The 15,280-nt window shown below is 33.8% G+C and overlaps 1 protein-coding gene across 3 annotated transcripts in view; it reads right to left on the bottom strand.

Annotated features, from left to right (window-relative positions):
• Positions 1-15,280, bottom strand: part of LOC129991685 (diacylglycerol lipase-beta-like) — a 160,989-nt gene that overhangs the window by 30,386 nt on the left and 115,323 nt on the right. For all 3 annotated transcript variants that reach the window (XM_056098251.1, XM_056098253.1, XM_056098252.1), the window contains exon 5: positions 13,484-13,641. In XM_056098251.1, the coding sequence (XP_055954226.1) occupies positions 13,484-13,641 (158 nt within the window). The remainder of the gene's footprint in view (positions 1-13,483; positions 13,642-15,280) is intronic.

The following is a 15,280-nucleotide window of genomic DNA, read 5'->3' as shown; positions in this document are numbered from 1 at the left end:
CCAAAAATCCATAATTCGATTTTTTTTTCCCTATATTACGAATCATGCAACTTTCCTCTGCTTGGCTCTGAAACTAAAAATCTGATCAATTCCCTCATTCAAGACCTGTCAAATTTTGGTTTCGTCAAGATTTGGTAACGTTGGAAATAACAAGTTTAAAACAAACATTTTCTGGTGCCTACTGCTAAATGGCAAAGCATCACACTATAGATTCAGTAAAAATGCTAAATCTGCACCAAAGATTACTATTTCGTAACTATTGTTTGCCAATGCCATGCAGGCATTTCCTGTCTTACCCTATATTCTCATTTCACTCATTTAGCACATTTCATTTAAATTTTAGAAAGACTTAAAATGTGAATTAATATAGTTGAAATTTCTCTCATATAGATTTAAAGTTAAATAATAATAAACATTTACGTCTTTTCTTGATAAAATTTTATTCTTTTCTTTTCTTTTTTTTTTGGTTCCCATATAATAAATAATTAAATTTGTGCAAATGACATTAGAAAAAGATCAATTATCACAACATTGATAAAGTATGCGATACAAACAAAAAAGAAGTTAACAAAAACTGCGAGAAAGAATTTTAAATCTGTGCTTTTTAATTCTTTTTTAGAGCTTCTTTTCCCATATAATAAATGTTCAGATTGACTTTTTTTTGCAAATTGCATGATGTAAAACATTGTTACATACAGAATGCAACGGCTGACACAATCAAGGTAGCAGAAGATAAGACAAACGAATCGAAAATAAAATACTACTGTGGTACGAAAGCTCGAATTAGAAGTTCAAAATTTACGAATATTTGTTTTATAAAAAAAATAGACACGGTTATATTGAATGTGCGATGAGCGAATTTTCTACTTTCATGTAAAAATTAACGTAATTAAAATATTATCGATTCCTCATTTCAGTCTTTCAATGATGTTTAGAGCGTATTTTAATAAACATATAGCTATTACGATTGAGACAAACTTTTATATCATACTGTGGGAAGCGCTGACAGATCCCGTATCCTGTATGGCGCCATGCTGGCCATGTTGCGTCACGTCATTAATCACGTGATGCTTTCCCGCCATTATTGGCAGACGAGAGTTAGGCAGTGAGACTGCAAGACGTGCAGCTCACGCTCATGTATCTTTTATGTTCTATGTAGTAATGTTTTGTCCTTTGTATTTTAATCTTAATAAATATATTTCAAATATTAATGCTGGTCGTTGCCTTTTCCCACATTTTTGGGGGCTCGGCCTTTCTCGTGAATACCCCTAGCAAATCCCGCCAAATTGTTGAAAAGCTGTGGACGTTAGTACAATTTAAGACGTTAAATTGATGCTAAGAATTTTGATAAGAGTGGATTTTTGCCGTGGATATTTTAATGGACGTTAGTGCACGTTTTGGATGGATATGATTCAAGTGGAAACGTTAAAGGTTTACTGGCTGCTTTTAAAAAAAGGAACTTTTAAGAGTGAATAATTCGACTGCTCCCAACCAGGTAGGCGCAATTTTTTCCCAAGTTTGTAATTTATAATATAGTACGTTACTTTATTCCATTCTCCCTTTAAATTTTAATCCCGAGTGAATGTGCATTAGTTCTGTTTTAATTCATTACAATGTCTTTAAAACTAGGCGATATTGAATTAATCGCTAACTCCCTTAAATATGCAAAAACTAATTCCGTAAAATTGCTTAACTCTGTGTTAGGTTACAGTAATTTTGACCATTCTTCTCGAAAAAGAATGAGAAATTTTGAAAGATTTGAAAATTTAGATGTAGAAAAACATAAACAAGAATTGCTGAAGATTTTTTCTTTATCTGATTTTATCTCCGTTTCTAATTTATTACACTTAGAAGTAACTGAGACCGACAAAGATGCTATGTGTGAAAATATTTTTAAAGCCCTAACAAATTTAAATGAATTTCAGAACTCGCTAGATATTAGTTTTTTATCGGAAACAGAAGAAAAACCTTTGTCTCCACAAAAGGTTTCTCAAACCGAAACTTCATCTATTAATAACAGCTCTATGAGTAATACGGGTAATAATTCTTCCTTCCACATCCCCGTAACTTCAGACGAAACATTAATAAATAACAGTCAGGCATTAATTACTGGCGCCAAAAGGGAATCACTCGAAAATGATCCCTCGAATAAACAAACGATGAATGAAATAAACCTTCAGTTTTGTTTTTTATTACGCGATCTCTGTGGTAGTAGCAGAAACTTCACAGGAAATGATTCCTATTCGATTAAAAGTTTTTTTTATGATGTTGAAGAGAATTTTTCTCTTTTTCCTTCTTTAAGCGAACAACAAAAATTAATCCTTGTAAAGAGATTAGTTTCCGGCGCAGCTAAATCTTTTTTATTCTCTCAAAGAAATCTAAATTCCTATCATGCTTTTAAAAGTGCATTCATTAATGAATTTTCCGATAAAGTAACTTCGATTGAAATACATAAACAACTAGAAAGACGTAAAATGCGCTCGAATGAAACTTTTATGCAATATTTTATTGCCATGCGTGAAATTGCGAATCAGTCTGAAACCCTTATTGATGAATGTTCTGTTATTCAATACACAATAAATGGGATACAGGGTTCTCCTTCTGATAAAATTATTCTTTATGGTGCAAAATGTTATTCTGAGTTTAAAGAAAAATTACGAATTTTCGAAACTATCGTAAGTGCAATGAACGCAAATAATTCAAAGATGTCGTATTCTAGATATGCTAATGACGGCCAAAGACGTGATACAATACATAAAACCCCTGTCCAACAAAGAGAATCAAAATTGAATCTTAGTAATCCGACTAACAGTAAGACGCGTTGTTTTAACTGTAACGATTTTGGACATATCGCAAAGTCTTGCCCTAATCGTAATCGTGGTCCTAAATGTCTTTCTTGTAATTTTTTCAGACATAAATCTTCCGATTGTCATCGTACTACTCGGAATGACAGTTCTACCCCACGGGATAATGTCAACACTTTACATTTATTGCATTCTCCGTCGAATATGCATAAAGAGGTTGTTATTCTTAATAATACACTTTCCGGATTAGTCGATACTGGTAGTTTTTCGACACTTCTCAAACATTCGGCATGGATTAAACTAGGATCGCCTCCGTTGACGAATAACAAGATGACACTAACTGGATTCGGTTTTTCCCAAACTAAAATAATAGGTTCCTTTGAATCTGAAATTATTATTGACAAACAAAGTTTTCCTGTTTTTATTTCTGTGGTACCTAATAATTGTACTACTTATGACCTAATAATAGGTTGCGACGTAATAAATCAGGCAAATTTGACAATTAAACCTGACGGTGTTGTATTTTCCAAAATTTCTAAATCTGATGATCCTGTTGAAGCTGACAGTTTTATAATGGCTATTTCTGCCGAAACTCCCACGTTTGATATAGGTCCGAATATTTCTAAACAAACTCGCAATGAGGTTGAACAGATTTTGTTAGCCTATAAACCTAACAAAACTAAAACCACGAACATCGCACTTGATATAACGCTTACTGACGATGAGCCAATTTTCCACTCTCCTCGACGTTTACCCTTTGCCGAACGTGATATAGTAAATGCGCAGATAGACGAGTGGTTAAAAAATGGAATTATAGAACCATGTTCTTCACCCTATGCTAGTCAAGTAGTCGTAGTTCGTAAGAAAGATGGAAAACATAGAGTCTGTATAGATTATAGAAAATTAAATCGTAAATTAGTTAAAGACCATTATCCACTACCATTAATTGATGACATTTTAGATCGTCTTCAAAATGCTAAAATTTTCAGTACTCTCGATTTGCGTAACGGATTTTTTCATGTGCCGGTAAAAGAAAAAAGTCGTTGTTACACCAGTTTCGTCACAAATACAGGTCAATTTCAATTCCGTTATATGCCTTTCGGTTTAGGTTCATGTCCTCCTGTCTTTATGCGATACATAAATGCCGTTTTTCGTGATCTTATTGCAAAAGGCATTGTCCTCCCGTATATGGATGACATCGTCATTCCCGCAAATAATGAATCTGAGGCTCTCGAACGCCTTAACACTGTTCTAAAAGTAGCTCGCGATTATGGACTAGATATAAACTTTTAAAAATGTCAATTTTTGCATAGTCAGACTGAATTTTTGGGTCACGTAGTAGAACACGGCAAATTGCTCCCTTCACCCTCCAAAACTAAAGCCGTTCTTAATTATCCTGAGTTAAAAAATGCAAAAGACGTACAACGTTTTCTAGGTCTTACGGGATACTTTAGAAAATTTATTCCCTCATACTCTACTATAGCAAAACCACTTTGTGATCTTCTTCGTAAGGACAGCCCCTTTCTATTTCAAGCTCAGCAAAAACAGTTACTTTCTGATAAACCCGTTTTAACTAATTTTAATCAAGGCAGTCCCATTGAAATTCATACAGACGCGTCAATTGATGGCTTGGGGGCAGTCCTACAACAAAAATCCAAAGATGATAACAAATTCCATCCAGTGTATTATATGTCCAAGAAAACGTCTGACAGCGAAAGAAAATACACCAGCTATGAACTGGAGGTACTCGCCATTGTAGAAGCTCTTAAAAAATTCCGAATTTACATCCTCGGATCACACTTTAAAATTATCACTGACTGTAATGCATTCGTCAAAACGTTAAATAAAAACGAAATGAATTCCCGCATTTCGCGATGGGCATTATACCTTCAGGATTTTGACTACGAAATAGAGCATCGAACCGGTTCAAAGATGACTCATGTCGACGCTCTTAGCCGAAGCCCATGCTGCATGATCATTCAAGACTGTGTCAATCTTCAAATTTTCAAAGCTCAACAGACAGATGAGCATATTACAGCTATAAAAGCATTACTTCAAAATGCACCTTACGAGAACTACATAGTCAAAAACAACATTTTATATAAGAACTTAGACGGAATCGATTTATTTGTCGTACCTGATGATATGCAGGCCAACATTATTAAATCCTGTCATGAACGAGGCCATTTTGCAGTAAAACGCACGCAGGAAATGTTAAACAAAGAATTCTTTATTCCGAACTTGAAAGAGAAAATTGAACGATGCATACGCAACTGTGTAACATGCATTCTAAATAACAGAAAACGTGGCAAATTAGATGGCACTTTGCATCCACTTGACAAAGACGATACTCCCTTTCATACATATCATATTGATCATTTGGGTCCTCTTCCCAGCACTTCTAAGAAATATAAGCATATTCTGGCGATCATCGATTCCTTTACGAAGTTTGTGTGGCTTTACCCGACCAAGTCCACCGACACCGCTGAAGTTCTCAATAAGCTCGAATGCCAAAGATCAGTTTTCGGTAATCCTTCAAGGATTATTACGGACAGAGGTACCGCTTTCACATCTACGTCATTCAAAGAATATTGTGAACATCAGCATATCACCCACATTGCTATTACAGCTGGACTTCCTAGATCAAACGGTCAGGTAGAAAGACTTAATTCTACTATCATATCTGTACTCTCCAAGCTATCCATAGAAAACCCTGAGAAATGGTATAGCCATGTTGCTTCCGTTCAGCAAATTATTAATTCTACATTTCAACGAAGTATCAATTCTACTCCATTCGAAATTCTGTTTGGAACTAAAATGAAATCTGAGCATGATATAAAAATCCTCGAAATCGTCAACGAAGAGATCCAGTCTGCATTTCTCCAACAGCGTGATGAGCTCCGTAAAGATGCAAAACAACAAATCCTCAAAATCCAAGAAGAAAATCGCCGTACCTACAATCTGCATAGGAAACATGCTCAAAAATTTCAATTGAATGATCTCGTCGCAATCAAGCGCACTCAATTTGGCCCTGGTCTGAAATTGAAACAAAAATTTCTCGGACCATATAAAGTGATCAAAATTAAAGCAAACGACACATACGATGTTGAAAAGTATGATTTCTTCGATGGACCATCAAAAACTTCAACTTGTGCAGAATATATGAAACCATGGTCCAGCAATATAGAACATATCACTTGAATTGTGTTTCAAAAGAAAACACTGAACACTACTTAAAGAGAAAGAGAACTATTTTCCTTCTTTTTGTGTGTGTATATTTGGACGATATAGACTTTGATTTTTTTTTCTCTGTTTATTTTGTGTTTTTATATTTTTATATGTTCAACACTAATATTATTTTTATTTTTAGTTAGTTATTCGATATTTCCAGTGCACGCTATTGTATTGCTATATACTTATGCTGTCACGGATGGTATGACTATTTTATTTGTTTTATCTTGTGAATATTTCAATTTTACAAATTATTTTCCTGTATTTGCTGTTTGTTTTATATATTTACTTCATTGTACTGTATACCATAAGGCGAGGTCGCCTATCCTGTCATGATGGCCGATGTGGGAAGCGCTGACAGATCCCGTATCCTGTATGGCGCCATGCTGGCCATGTTGCGTCACGTCATTAATCACGTGATGCTTTCCCGCCATTATTGGCAGACGAGAGTTGGGCAGTGAGACTGCAAGACATGTAGCTCACGCTCATGTATCTTTTATGTTTTATGTAGTAATGTTTTGTCCTTTGTATTTTAATCTTAATAAATATATTTCAAATATTAATGCTGGTCGTTGCCTTTTCCCACAATACTTTTAGACTTTTATATTTAAAAATATATGCTCATAATAAAATGGATGCATCTAGTTTAGGGAACTCATATAAATAACATAAAATTAATATCTGAGTGGTAAGATTAGATTTGAAGGTACAATTTTTAATTCTGGTCCTATGTCACTTTCCTTTATCGCATACTATCTAAAAACAGTAAATTTGTGTTTTGAAAGCGTTTTTTCCCAATTGATTGAAACAAAAATTTGATACAGTACAATTGCAGTCTCAAAATCGCATATCTAATTTAATATAGTTAAATCATTCAGTTTTTGAGCTATCCCGTTTATTTGCTTATGAAAATACAAATCGACATACGTTTAACCCTTTGTTGTGTTTGCCAAAAAATCCGATAGGTTTTCTATGATATTGTTACGAATCTGTGATGCGGCTTCCCAGCATAGTTGGTCCCACCATCGGAAAGAATGTTTTGCAGTCATCTGTATTGGACGGAGTCCGTGTGTCGCGTCGGAAATCCCGGAGCTTGGCGACAAACTTGGCGACTTGACGACGAATTTGGCGACTTTGGCGCCAAAATAGATTATACCCGAAACATCGAGAATTTTCCCTGCCGTCCAGTAGGAACCGAGATACGCCTCGAAAGTTCCTGCTTGGTTGAGAGGCTTCTAGCCCCGGCCCCCTGAGACCTATAAAAGGAGGCGGCCGCGGATGCCAGGGTCGTCGTAGTCGGAAACGACGGTAAAGAACTGGCCTTCCAGAGATTAGCAGAGCAGCGACGGAGTCAAGCTAGTGCTGAACTAAGCTGTGTGCTACTGTCTGCAGTAGAGATTCTTGTTGTATGCTGCTGTGTATGCTGTTGTATGCTGCACGTCTCGGCCGAAGAAAATCGTCTTCTGTGCTGTATATAGTTGTCGTCCTTATGCTATTCTGTGTGTCTTCGTGTAAATAAACGTCGTTGTTTTATTTTCTACTGCCGCCTGTTGATTGAGCGTTCTCCAAACCATATAACTCCCACTATCCAAATGAACCCCAGGAAAATTCGTAACAATATATATGTAGGATCTATGTACCAAATTTTATTAGTCTAACTCTCTTTGTTTTGTAGTTATAATAATTTATATTCGAACAGCTGGACACGACTTCCTATGAACGGATTTTATTCAAAATTCGACAGAAATCTACAAATTTAATACGAAGATCGTATACCAAATTTCTTCTATATACCTTAAAGACAGGCAAAGGAATAGACAGACATACATTTTCCAAAAATGTATTTTTCGAACTCATTGAGGTCTAAAACTTGAAAAATAATCAAATTCTAGAATTCGAATTTTTTGACGATTAAAATATCTTATCTACTTCATATACAAGAAAATAAAAAAGAATTCTAATTTTGATTTTTAAAGTGAAATGAATCAGGAAGGTTTTTCCCACACATTTTACCAGTTTAGAAATCTTTTTACAAACCTACAAGTTGTAATTAATTAGCGAAATTAAACAAATGTAACCGTAATGTGAGACACCGCATCCTCTACGAAGTCATAATTGTCTGCATTAACAAGAGTTGTCTTCCAGAGGCTCTAAAAGAGGAAAATGTTTACTGAAAGCGTGACCTCGGCGAGTCCCCTAGAGAGAAGCCCATCTCCCTTAGGCGGTCCAAAAATCACAGTTTGGGACCCCCTGGAAAGCACGAAAAGTGATTTCCCAGAAGTGCAATGTTCAATTAAAGAATGGATGCTTGTTTCTAAAAGGTGAAATATCAAATTAACAAAAAATAACTCGTGTTTTTTTATAACAGTTTGAAAGAATTCCACTAGAAGTCGCTCTGAAGAATTTTATGAATAAATAAGTTTACAGCATTTCTATTCACTAGATTTCAAGCAATCGAATATTAATGATTAAAATAAATTAACAAAAAAATCTACCAATTAAAAGCTTTTTTTTTTTTTTTTTTTTCCTTTAAGGTACAGCATTTTTTTCCCTTTTTCTTTATTTCACACACACACCTAAATATATGTATTGATATATCTTAATTTAATTTATATCTTAATTTTTTTTTTAGTCCAAGTTACTTTATTTTAGAATTTTCTCTTATTTCCTTATCTGAATCCCACTTTTTATCTAATTACTTTTAACACGTGCTCTAAAAAAATTGCTGAGAATTAACTTGGGAATAAAGTTTGTTAACTTCTCGTGTACATAGCTATTTAATTAAATTAACTCATTATTTATTTCTCTTAAAAAAGAAAAATAAACATTTATTAAATATTTATAGAATATTTGTTTCATTACTTAACTATACATCGTAACTTGCATTCTATAGTACTGTTATTATTTTGGCTTCAAAACAGATTGTTTCCATTCCGCTGTATATTATATATTCCCTCTATAATAATATATATATATATATATATATATATATATATATATATATATATATATATATATATATATATATATATATATATATATATATATATATATATATATATATATATATATATATATATATGTAAGCATTATTTTGTTTGAACCAGAAGGCAGGTTTGAAGACATAGATGAGACATTTTACATTTTTAAATAAATTTTAATATCCATCTCAAAAGCATAATTATTTACAAGTAGAGACGCGGACAAGGCACGTCCGCCACAGCGCGACACAAAAGCAGAAGTCGGGGAGAGGAGAGAAATAAATTATCTCTAGTCTTATATAACCTAAGATTTTGATAGAGAAAATATTTCTTTGCAGTGCTAATATATTATTAAGATTCTGATAGGGATTCCCGACGCATGCCAATCACAAGTAAGGGAAACACAGGGATCTTTTAAAAAGAATGTGCTTACTGGACATTTTTCTATCCCTTCATGCAGAGCGTGTGAAAGTGTCGGCTTTTAGCCAATTCAGCAATTTTATAAAGCTTCTCTTGAATTAATTAAGTAGAGAAGGTGGAATCGGATCACGAAATAAGAAAATATTTTAGAATGAAGTTACTATGGGCTAAAATAAGATAAAACTTTGGAAATTAGTTAAATTGAAATTAAAGTTTAAAATATCATTTCATATTATTATTATTATTATATATATATTATAATATATATATATATATATATATATATATATATATATATATATATATATATATATATATATATATATATATATATATATATATAAACCTGCCTTGCTTTCGTCAGTTACAAAAAAAAAAAAAAAAAAATACGTTCAGAAATATATTTGTAGAAATTGCTAGTGGTTTAATATAATTATTAGTTATATCGATCACGTTTGAGAATCGAATGACAGTAAAAAAGAAATAAAGGGTAAAGAGAAAAGAAAGGAGGAAAAAGCAAGAGAAAATAATTTTTAAAAAAGTAAGGAGTAAATATTAGATTCTATAAAATATTTTCACTTAACGTTAACTTTCATCACTTTGCGTCGTTTCATCAAGCTGTCATAACTTTAAAAAACATGTCATGCCACTGAGAAACTAAACACGGCTGGAAACATTTTCTTTCATTCTAATTAACTTCCATAAGAACGGGAGACATGACAAATTATCGACCCGCGTATCAGTTTCACCAATTATTATAATTGCATAGTGTCAACTGGATGCGCCGATATCAATTTATATGGTGTTGATTTTTTGTGCAAATAACACGAACTCGCAGAATTATACAAGAAAATCATTTCCGATGTAACTGTACCCGCAGTCCTGCATTCCAGTTTCCAATTAGAGTAATAACGGCAATGACTTTCAGTCAATATCAAGGCCAGCAATTCAGTTGGCGGAATTGGATCTCTTTGATAAAAAGGAGGGGAGTGGAATTTATTTTGACTAGCGGAATATACAGCCGTGTATTCATCAAAATATAGAGAGAAATGAAAATGATATGTACTAATTTTCATTTCGCTTTGGATTTGTGAAGAAGTGAATTGGAAAGCGCGCGAACCTTTATTTTCTCCGAAATAATCGAAGAATTCGAATCAAACCTAAAGAAGCAAATAGCAACGAGTATTTTAAATAGCAAATAATTTATTTTATTGATTTCACATTGGATCTTCCCTCCGAAAATAAGAAAGAATTTCATGAAACATCTAAATGAATCATCCAAATTGTAGAATTGATTCTTTTTTAAGCCAGTTTCGGAAATTGAAATATATGTTATTTGAAGGTGGAAAAGAAAGCAAATAAAGTAATCGAAGAGGAAAGTTAAATTTGAGATGGACTGGTATCCGATTATACTGTATCAGGAACAAGTTAATACTGATAGTCGATAGTACCTGATACTTTTGCTCTGGGTAATTTGGTCTGATACTTTTGTACCTGAGATACCTTGAAACCGATCTTTTTCCAGTTAGAACGAATTAGTTTAGTTTAGTTTAGTCATATTAACGTCCCGTTTTTTAAATTAACACTAGGGCTAGTTTGGGACGGACCTCGTAAATTTGAAACGCGGTCAGACGACGAGGACGACATCTGAACTTGCACCCAAACTTCGGAAGAACGTTTGGCCCCGACGGATTTAACGTGCACCAGACCCGCTCACACGACAGTTATTCGATGTAATCGGGTCACGAACCTGAAAGCCTCCGATTCCGAAGTCGAAATCTTACCAAAATGGCCGTTAGAACGAAATCGAGTAATCGATGGGTATCGATTCTCGAACTTAGAGAACTATACTGGTAACAAATATTAACAGAATATGATTCCAAACTCAGACTTCTCCGAAAAAACATGGAAGACGACGTGCCGAAAGTCTTGGTTTTGGCAGTGATTAACAGGTGGGTAAAAAGAGAAAAGAAGAAACTTAGCTTATATAGTTAGTAAAAGAGAAGAAGGGGTCTGTGCACCTTTGCATAGAGTAAAAGGCAATAACCGTCGGCGATAAAATACACATTGTTGAAAAAAAATTTTAAAAACATCACGCATGTTCAAGCATTGGCAAAACAAGTCAAATAACTGAAAACGAAAAAAAAAAAAAAAAATCAAGAATATTATCAATCGATATGAATCATCAAAAAACTGATATCAAGTACCCAGTACTTTTAGTCAGTATTAGAGTTACATAACTGATACAAACACTTAATACTTTTATACCTATCTCCCAACAAGTCCAAAAAAACATGGTATTTTTTTTTTTTTGTAACTGTTGGGTAATACTGGACCAGGTTCATACAGTATCACCCAATCATAATTGGAACACTGGAAACAAAAATAATAATAATAATTTTTAAAAAAAATTGAAATCTGCTGTCGCAAATTTCAAGTTATCATGTGAGAACATTTTTTTCGATGAATTGCTTAGAGCTAGAAAGCGATATTTGAAACTCAGAATTGAAATGGAGACGTTTTGCGTTGAACGTTGACGGTTGTGATTCAAAATCCAAGTGGACACATTCTGCGTTTGAAGTTGAGTGCTGCAATTGAGAATCTGCAACACATTGCATACGTTTACGCTTTCTTCGCTCTCGTTGTAAAGCTATTTTAAGTTCATGTTTAATTCGATCAGCTTCTAATTTTAAATTTTCATCATTCGTTTTTGTTGATTGAAGGTATTGTTCCGGCCTCTTGTTTGCTCTTTCGTTCCCTTTCTTTTTTTTCTTTGTAAAGCTTCATCGGGAGAAAGCTTAGGAAGCCCCGTTTATGATTTATTCATTGCCTACGCGATTTCGAGCTTCAACCCCATCCACCCCTAACCAAAACAATATCATGCTCTTTTTCCGTTCTCGTTTTCGTTTCTCGGCTTCTAATAACGTAAGCGACATAAATGTGGTATCGTTTGATAGAGGACATCGAGTAGAGTATATCGATGCCAATCGTAAAGACAGTTTTTGCAAAAACGAGGTCGAAAACCTCGCTCGAAAATTCAAATTTTTACGAATTTGAGAGCCCGTAACTCGCGACTCACTCGGAGTAGCAACGTGAAACTCGTATCGTTACGTGCATTTTGGCGAGCACTATCCAGCGATATGAGCACAGCAATGCAACTCGAATTTGTAAATTTCGAGACCCGAGTTTCGGTAAAAATGTCATTCGACTCTATTCATCGAGACGACTTTTTAGACGGGTCACACTCGTCTCTACATTGCATAGAAGCCGATATATAACACCTTCCGGTCTGACCGGAAGTTGACGTCATCGACAACCCGAGACCCATAGGAACTCTATGGTATCGGTCCGACATTGATTTGACCAATATTAAGCAAAATCCGTACTGCGCATGCGCAATGGATCCAAAATTTTGGGGGCTTAGAGGACCCCTGGCTACTTCTAAGTGAAAACCCCATGTCTCTAACATATGTAGTTTACGAGATATAACGAGAACCATCTCGTTATATCTCGCAGTAGATGAATCCATGGGGGTCTTCTATAGCACCGTAGGATTACTATGATGAAAACCCGTTGTCTAACATATATCGTTTACGAGATATAACGGAAACCAACTGCGCATGAGCACTAGATGACTCCATGGGGGGTCTTCTATAGCCCCGCAGGATTATTATGGTGAAAACCCTATGTCTCTAACATATATAGTTTACGAGATATAACGAAAACCATCTGCGCATGCGCAGTAGATGACTTAATGAGGCGGGGTTCTATAGCCCCGCAGGATTATTATGGTGAAAACCCCGTGTCCCTGACAGCAGGTCAGCCTTTTAAAAACGCATCTGCTTTCAAAGAAATATACAGAGTAAAAATGCAATACTGGTAACAGCAGGTGAAACAGGTGAAGATGAATATTGTCATTTATGCTTTATTCATTGCATACGCGATTCCGAGCTTCAATTATTCAAAACCCCGTAACGAAAACAACATCATGTTCTCACATGATAAAAAAAAAAAAAAAATGTTTGGTATAAGAGACAAGGACGGTACCTGAGATTCCATTTCTTAAAGGTTCCTTTCCTGACCGGGGTAGTGAAGTATTCTTTAGTGACTCCATCCTTCGTATGCTTCGAGAAATTCCAATCGTAGCAAGTGAAAATGGCGAAGCAGCGCACAAAAGTAATAATCCATTGGAATATTGTGCATACCTAAAATATTAAAACAAAAAAAAAATGTCACAATAGTTGTTTTTTTTTTTAAATTCAAGTGATTTAAAATTATAATCTTTTTTTGAAATTGTTATATGACTGCATGATTTGAATGAATTATGCATATTTTAAAGACTTATGCATATTTTAAAATAAAAGTAATAATTTCTCATATCTATTTTTTTTAAATTTTATCATCTAAGAAATACACAAACAGAAAGTATTGTAGTCGCCAAAAATCCAAAGTTCAGATTTCGAAGAATTTCCATATTTTAGACCCCTGCGAGACTGAAAAACACATTTTTGAAATTGCATCTGTTTTAAACACGGACAATTTAAAAAAACAGAAGAACGCTTTGAACTAAACAGATTCTGTTTGTGTTCTTTATAGCGATTTCAGGTTTGTATCAAATGCAGAACAAAATCCATTCACAGGAAATCTCTGCATATGGCAGTTCGAGAACAAGTAAACAGAATATCTACACAGCGCGATAAATAAGATCTGATACATAGTCCTAGCATCTGAAGAGTAAATCTATTTCAAATTTCGAATCATATCCGCGAAAATGTTGCTTGCCTGTTAGTCTGTATCTTCGTTTGTACTGTATAAACGCGATTACTTAAAAAAACAATGGCTTGAATAAATGAAATTTGGTCAAAAGTTTTACCATTAAATAACAAATCTTCATCAAATGTTGAACCAAAATTGTCAAAGGTTTGGCCGTTTGTCGGGCTGCATTTTGACATGAATTTAAACAATAATTTCAAAACGCAATGACTTAATTAAACAAGACTTAATATGTGGTTCTATTACTAAAACTGCAGTTCTGTGTTGCATTTTGGCTTTAGTCGGAATAAAAAAAAAAGGAATACAAAATATATATACGTTTTTTCTTATAATACTATAAATTACATAACTCTCTCTGAGACGATCTGAAACTAAAAATCTGAGTACTATTGGGTTTACAGCCGTTCCATAATTTTATACCAGTTGGGGGAGTATAATTCTTTATTAGAGATAACTGGAAAAAATTGATGAAAGGCCACTTTCGAGTTTTTTTTTTATGATTAAAAAATATCAAGGATTTGCTGTTTCAAGGATTTGCTGGGACTACTAACAGCTATGAACATGTTAGCTATTAGTTAGAATGAGTTGTTTAGTTAGGATTTTATTAGTTAGAACAAGTTAGACTAATAATTACGAACAACAAATGAGTGACAAGTTTATTCGTATTATTATCAGATTAGTAGCCGCTTTTGACGACCAAATTATTCGCATGGATTATTGACTTTTTAGGCAATTACATATCAACAGAGAATGCATATCTTTTTTTTAAAAAAATTCACATTTGATAAGACTAAAAAATATGATTTTAATTGAAAAAGTCAAAAAAAATTATAACGCATACAAATTAAAATGCATACACACTACAAATAAAAGCGAAATAAAAAAATATTACTTCAGCATTAACGTACATAGAAAGCATTTTTAATCTTAATTTTAACATTGGCTCATTTTGATGGACGAGTTTGAATTTTATAGCATTAAAAACGAATAGTTAGAAACAGTATATTGCATTAAAAAATATTATTAAAGAATATTTATTAAAAATAGTGTGCAGAAATAAATTTGGTATTA

This window comes from Argiope bruennichi, chromosome 2 (assembly GCF_947563725.1).
Source record: "Argiope bruennichi chromosome 2, qqArgBrue1.1, whole genome shotgun sequence".
Classification (NCBI taxonomy): domain Eukaryota; kingdom Metazoa; phylum Arthropoda; class Arachnida; order Araneae; family Araneidae; genus Argiope; species Argiope bruennichi.
This window is presented reverse-complemented; position numbering and strand designations above follow the sequence as displayed.